The sequence below is a fragment of the Protomyctophum bolini genome, assembly GCF_963924005.1.
Source record: "Protomyctophum bolini genome assembly, chromosome: 7".
NCBI classification, from domain to species: Eukaryota; Metazoa; Chordata; class Actinopteri; order Myctophiformes; family Myctophidae; genus Protomyctophum; species Protomyctophum bolini.
In genome coordinates this window covers 28,347,584-28,355,083 of record NC_137868.1, presented here as the reverse complement: position 1 = coordinate 28,355,083, position 7,500 = coordinate 28,347,584, and the positions used below count along the sequence as shown (strand labels likewise).

General features: G+C 46.8%; 1 protein-coding gene across 1 annotated transcript in view; it reads right to left on the bottom strand.

The window, feature by feature from the left end:
• Window positions 1-7,500, bottom strand: part of cdkal1 (CDK5 regulatory subunit associated protein 1-like 1) — a 319,098-nt gene that overhangs the window by 97,037 nt on the left and 214,561 nt on the right. Inside the window, exon 11 of the mRNA XM_080767726.1 lies at window positions 5,870-6,050. Coding sequence (XP_080623852.1) covers window positions 5,870-6,050 — 181 coding nt within the window. The remainder of the gene's footprint in view (window positions 1-5,869; window positions 6,051-7,500) is intronic.

The following is a 7,500-nucleotide window of genomic DNA, read 5'->3' as shown; positions in this document are numbered from 1 at the left end:
TGTTCTGTTCCGTTATTGCCCTGTTGCTGAATATGACAATCATCAATCCAGTGGAACTGAAGCAATCTATTTGTGCTCTGTGAACCTACCTGGAAAAATAAAGCTAAAGATAAAAATCACACTTGTGTGTGAAGTGAGGGAGACTCTTATCATCATACATCATCATGCATCACATTCCGTGCTCAGCCAATCAAATCATCACAAAATGTCATTCCGCCAATCACTTTTGGCCTCTTCACTTTGCTGCCCTGACTTTTATCTTCAATGTGTACTTTGCTCAGCCAGCTAGCGTTCCTCAAAAAACACCTGTATGAAGTAAGGGGTGCCTGGAAATGTTTGGTTAAAGTGCTCTGAAGAGAAAAGTCCATAGCCAAAGTCAATAGACTTGGCTGCCATATGTATGCATATGTATTTCAAAAGCCAGATGTTGGATGAGCTAGTGCCCCTCAAAAATGTATAATAATAATAATAAAATGTTGATGAATGAACATGGGTTCTCAGCTAGTTAAGTTACTCAAAGGTAGTGTAGTGCCACTGTATCAGCAGGGTTCAGGTACTTTTAGTGCTTGAACACCACCAGCATGCAAAGTATCTCAACTAACACCAAATGTTTCATTTTTCATTGGTTTCCATCAGAAAGCATCCATTATCATGATGCTGCCAGACCTCGCCTTGTTATTTCTAGAGCGTGTCGTGGCCAATCAGAAGCCACCCCGTCCATCTCCTGTCCCTCTCTTCCATCCATCTCTCATTCTGGCTCGTTTGTAGCTATTCTGAGACTTCCTATTGAACCCACCCACCCCCCTCCCCTCCCATGCCCCCCATCCCGCCACCTCCCTGGTTCGCCTCCTCTTCTCCACACACACACCTTCTTCCTTCCCCTCCCGTGGCTATTGGGAAACCTTCTGTTTTCCGCTACACCCCTCTCTTCGTCTCTCTCTATCCATCCCTCGCTCTATCCATCCCTCCTGTGGCTATTCAACACAGTTGTGCTCCAGACAAACCATCTGGTACACTTTATTAATGACTGACCCTACATGGCCTAGACGTCACTACCCACTGACGCGTTGTGTGTGTGTGTGTGTGTGTGTGTGTGTGGGGGAGAACAGGTGCAGGTTGACTGATGATGTTATGTCGTGTGCAGCCTTAACCACCAAAGCAGGTGTACTCGTTACACAGAATGCTCTATACCTCTCTCTCTTCTGCTGCTCTCCCTTTACTCTCTCCCTCACTTCTGACACAAACACAACTATAGCGTGCAATGAACACTAGAATAATGGGTATGGTCGATGTAAACACCATGACTGGTTTGCTGGTCACAAGAGAGAGACAGCGCGTGTGCGTGTACTAGGGCATTAACGAGTTGAGATTTTCCCCAGTCGACTTGTCAGACAGTAAAGTCGAAGTTGAGTCGATGCATCATTTTATGACGGACGGACGGACATGGGGATGGAACCCTGCATGGGAGGACTTTAACAGGGGACGGGTGGGGATGGAACCCTGGGAGGACTTTATCAGGGGACGGGTGGGGATGGAAACCTGGGAGGACTTTATCAGGGGACGGGTGGGGATGGAACCCTGGGAGGACTTTAACAGGGGACGGGTGGGGGTGGAACCCTGGGAGGACTTTAACAGGGGACGGGTGGGGATGGAACCCTGGGAGGACTTTAACAGGGGACGGGTGGGGATGGAAACCTGGGAGGACTTTATCAGGGGACGGGTGGGGATGGAACCCTGGGAGGACTTTAACAGGGGACGGGTGGGGTGGAACCCTGGGAGGACTTTAACAGGGGACGGGTGGGGGTGGAACCCTGGGAGGACTTTAACAGGGGACGAGTGGGGATGGAACCCTGGGAGGACTTTAACAGGGGACGGGTGGGGGTGGAACCCTGGGAGGACTTTAACAGGGGACGGGTGGGGTGGAACCCTGGGAGGACTTTAACAGGGGACGGGTGGGGGTGGAACCCTGGGAGGACTTTAACAGGGGACGGGTGGGGATGGAACCCTGGGAGGACTTTAACAGGGGACGGGTGGGGATGGAACCCTGGGAGGACTTTAACAGGGGACGGGTGGGGATGGAACCCTGGGAGGACTTTAACAGGGGACGGGTGGGGATGGAACCCTGGGAGGACTTTAACAGGGGACGGGTGGGGATGGAACCCTGGGAGGACTTTAACAGGGGACGGGTGGGGGTGGAACCCTGGGAGGACTTTAACAGGGGACGGGTGGGGATGGAACCCTGGGAGGACTTTAACAGGGGACGGGTGGGGGTGGAACCCTGGGAGGACTTTAACAGGGGACGGGTGGGGGTGGAACCCTGGGAGGACTTTAACAGGGGACGGGTGGGGGTGGAACCCTGGGAGGACTTTAACAGGGGACGGGTGGGGGTGGAACCCTGGGAGGACTTTAACAGGGGACGGGTGGGGGTGGAACCCTGGGAGGACTTTAACAGGGGACGGGTGGGGGTGGAACCCTGGGAGGACTTTAACAGGGGACGGGTGGGGGTGGAACCCTGGGAGGACTTTAACAGGGGACGGGTGGAACCCTGGGAGGACTTTAACAGGGGACGGGTGGGGGTGGAACCCTGGGAGGACTTTAACAGGGGACGGGTGGGGGTGGAACCCTGGGAGGACTTTAACAGGGGACGGGTGGGGGTGCGCACGCTCAAATACGGAGCATGTCAAACGACGGAGCATGTCAAATGGGGCCGCACTAAACACACAGCGCACACAGTGGCCTCTCCAATATGGTACAGAAACCCATTAGAAAAGACATAGGCTACACACACTGTATCTATGGCAAGGCGATGATTATCAAAACATATACATTTAATAGTAAACACTAAACAGTGCAGGCACACACACGCACACTGGCACATAGACCAGAAAGAGAATGCAACAGACAGACGAGGCATAATTGGCACAGCACACTGAGCGCAGCACAACGGCTCGCTCCAGCCATATGAACACAATACAAAATACCAGGTGTACTTTCAGAACACAATAGAAGACATGGGTCATAGGTATAATTAACATTATTGCAGCCAGCAGCAGTTTGGCACATCATCAGATCAGAATACAATCTGCTATTACCTTCCATGTTGACTACGTAAAAATGTACTCCTCCTCCTCCTCCTCTGTGAACATTTCCTTGTTACTTCTCCTCCAACAACTCCAAGCATAACGTCCTGAGTCCTCAAGCTTCGTCTTTTCTGAGCCATGCAAACAACCCGCACTGACCGGAGACGGAGAGATTCATGCGTCCCACGCGTAAAGCTAGTCACCGTCAGCACGGGGGTGGGGGGGAGAAAGTTTGGGGAGAACGTTTGCGCGCTTCTGTACTTCTCACTCTGACACAGCCAGTTCAAGAGCCAGTCAATTAATGCGACACACTGAGAGTGCACATCAAAGGAGAACACAGCTGCAGGTTGTAATTGTTAATTCAGGCTGTGGCTGAACTCCGATGCAAAGGGAAAGAATGACTTATGTCCATGACAATAACCAATCCTACAGTTTGAATTCTGTACACACACGCCCACATAGAGCAAAAATATTATGGGGAAAACAAATGGAAATGTATTTTTTTCTTTTCTTTTTTTGACTTTCGACTTCTCATAATTTGAATCGACTTGTGTTAATGAAGTCGATTTGTTAATGAATGCCCTAGTGTACGTACTTGTGTGCGTTCATATGACACATCTGTCTGATTACAGTGAAATTAAGGGGTACAAATAAAAGGCCAGCGCTGATTAAACCAGAGGGAGCCAGAGGCTGCAGTCCACTGACAAAATCCTACAATGTACAAACTGTATGACTCTGATGTTTCCAACAATCCTAGAAAATGAAGTGCATGGAGAAACATCAATCGGCCTACAAGACTGATATATGTGTCTGACAGTGAAAGTTAGAAGATGAGACGGTTCGGAAGAGTGGAAGAAAGAACGAGAGACGAGCAAAGAACAGTAGTAGAGAGGTGGTCGTCTTTGGGGGATTGATACCGCATGGACGCTGGTTTCTCCTCATCCTCTGAGGAGAAACCAGTGTTTCTAAGAGACAGGAGAGAGGGAGAAAGGGAATGGCATATGAGGAGGCTCCACTTGAAAGGGACGTGTCAAGACTTTGAAGAGACGGACAGGAGTGGAGGGAGAGCAAGAGAGAGGGGAAGGCAGAGGGAGAGAGATACTGAGAATGAATGGAAGAAGGGGAGTGATGCAGGGAGAGAAAAAGAGATAGCGTGAGGGTGAATGAGAGGGGAGATGGACAGAAGGTCAAACTCATGAAAAGAGAGGGAAAAGGAGAAGAAGAGAAAGTTTCAGGTATGAGTGAAGTAGAAGCTCTGTACTCATGTAATAACCCAGTGTTGCTGCATAACAGAGCAATATGCTCATATGAGATACACCTCTATTATTGATCCCCGGGGGGAATTCAGGAATATGCACATTACATTATGAAAGGCCATCTTCAACACCACACTATATATTCTTACAGCTCAGTAACAACATATTATAAGACAAGAAAACTGACGGAGTGCTGATGCGACGCATGCGCGCACGCACACACACACACACACACACACACACACACACACACACACACACACACACACACACACACACACACACACACACACACACACACACACACACACACACACACACACACACACACACACACACACACACACACACACACACACACACACACACACACACACAGCAAATAGTTTAGGCTTCATTAGCCAGTAATAGTTTCATTTGGATTCAAAATTTAGGAAGCTTCAGATTGTGTGTGTGTGGTGGGGCGGGGGGAGTGACTCTTTTGAATAATAAAGAGTAATAGACCGATATGTCAATTAAAGTCATTGTTGGTCAATCCTGATTAGCATTGAGTGTGTGTGTGGACATGTATTCCATTCCATGAAAGATGGCTGTGTTGGAAGAGGAATTAAATAAATACCAGACACACACCCATACACACATATTGGGGGCTTTCAGGATTAGTAATATTAAAATTCCTATTAAAAAAAAGACAGGACTGGAACGGATTTTTATATTTTCAGTTGACAGAAGGTGGCCTGCAGTTCCTCGATAGTGACGCAGATGTGCACACACACACACACACACACACACACACACACACACACACACACACACACACACACACACACACACACACACGCACACACACACGTGCATGTGTGCGCGTCTGCCACACACACACACACAAGCTTAAAGTGCACATACATGCACAGGGAAGCTTACACATACATGTATACTCACACTTGCATTATGTTCAAAGAGGAAATGAGCATCGCAGTTCAAGCTGTCATTTTGTGTATGTTTATTATGACATGAGCTGTAGGTATGGAGTATGGGTGGATTTGGGAGCACAATACCAGTGAGGGCTACTGTTGATTAGGGTTGGGATCCTTTAGGATTTTAACAATTCTGGTTCCTTAGCGATTATCTCAACTCTTTCACTGCCCAGAGTAAATTATAACCCTGCTCATTAACCGGGCCTAAGTCATTCATTTTGCATTGGTTTCCATCAATAGTTTTATGCAACATAATATCAAAGCCGTTTCACTCTCTCTCAGCTACAGATCGATTCTACATTCCCACCATTATGTTGTACCATATAGTGTCAAGAAGATACTGTGCTACTCAGCGATGCGCACATGTTGTGCCACAATGCATATTTAACACGCGGCTAAGTATAAAGAAGACATAGTTTACCCTTGCAGAAGTAATTTTAAGTATAGTTACCCTTGATACAAAACAATTGCAACTAACCACTGGTAACTTCCCTAACACTGACCATGAATGACTCTGAATTAACATCAGCTTAATACCTATAACTGACTCACTCACCATATGCGCAGCTACTTGTTCCATCTTGGCGGCCGGTGTTCCAGGTCTGGGGTAGAACTGGTTGATGAAGAGGCTGGGGAAGCGATACTGTCTCACAAGCTCTACCGTCTCTTGGAAGTCTGTCTCTGTCTCACCAGGAAAACCACAGATGATGTCTGTAGCGATGGTTATACCAGGAACCCTGAGAGAAAAACACAGGTTAAGAGAGACGGAGTTAGGGGTGAATTAAAGGCCATGAAGCAACACGTCCTGTCTATTACAGACTACACTGGGAGATTCAGATTAGGAGACGTCAGGTGTTAAAAGGTGTTAATAGTGTTTCTTCTACACACTGCACAGACGACAGCTGACAATCACTTCATGGCATCTGTAGCTGTGCCAGTATGCCATACACCCCCCATGGCGTGGGCCTTTTACTTTGACAGTGACATTTAACATGTGTTCGGTGGTTCTCTTGATGAGTGATGTGCATGAGGGAAAATATGAATTGACATTTGACCCAGATCATAATATGGGCACAGAATGACCAAAACACTAGATATTATCAACCATTACAAATAAAACAATGTCTGTCATGATTTCATCAATTCTTTCACCAGTGAGTGATTCAGTGAAGTCTGTGCATCTCTCTCTCTCTCTCTCTCTCTTTAAATTAAACCAAAACCAACACCCTCACGCATGCAAAGACTGTCCCCATGGAGTCATTCAGCCAATCACAACCTGATTAGCAACCTCAGCCACCGATCGTTTGTCATTGATTATAGATCTGCTGACTCATTGGATTACTCCTGGCCAATGGAAATAGATCCATCGATTACCTCTGGAGATTCTGTTAGCACTGATCACAGATCGAAGCCTTATGAAACAACCACATGGCAAAGTCATTTCCAGTATTGAGTGGAGGAACCTTGTATCTCCACATGCTGACATTGAGTTACAATATTATTTTTGTGAAAGGTGTAAATCACACTAAAACGACATACATTCCAGTATAGCAATGACCAGGTGCAATTATTCATCAGCAACAAGCTGATATTCTTTTTCAATTTTGTTTTAAGCACACAATGATTTATGAGATTCTGCTTTTTCTTGAAAACATGTGCAGCAAACAGATATTCCAGTGGAGCAGGACCGGAATTGGAGCTTCCAATAAAACAATTCAATGTTGATGCAAGGATAGAGAAGAGGGAAGTTGGTTTATAGGAAACAGACTGCTAGGATAGAGAAGAGGGAAGTTGGTTTATAGGAAACAGACTGCTAGGATAGAGAAGAGGGAAGTTGGTTTATAGGAAACAGACTGCTAGGATAGAGAAGAGGGAAGTTGGTTTATAGGAAACAGACTGCTAGGATAGAGAAGAGGGAAGTTGGTTTATAGGAAACAGACTGCTAGGATAGAGAAGAGGGAAGTTGGTTTATAGGAAACAGACTGCTAGGATAGAGAAGAGGGGGGATGGTTTATAGGAAACAGACTGCTAGGATAGAGAAGAGGGAAGTTGGTTTATAGGAAACAGACTGCTAGGATAGAGAAGAGGGAAGTTCGTTTATAGGAAACAGACTGCTAGGATAGAGAAGAGGGAAGTTGGTTTATAGGAAACAGACTGCTAGGATAGAGAAGAGGGAAGTTGGTTTAT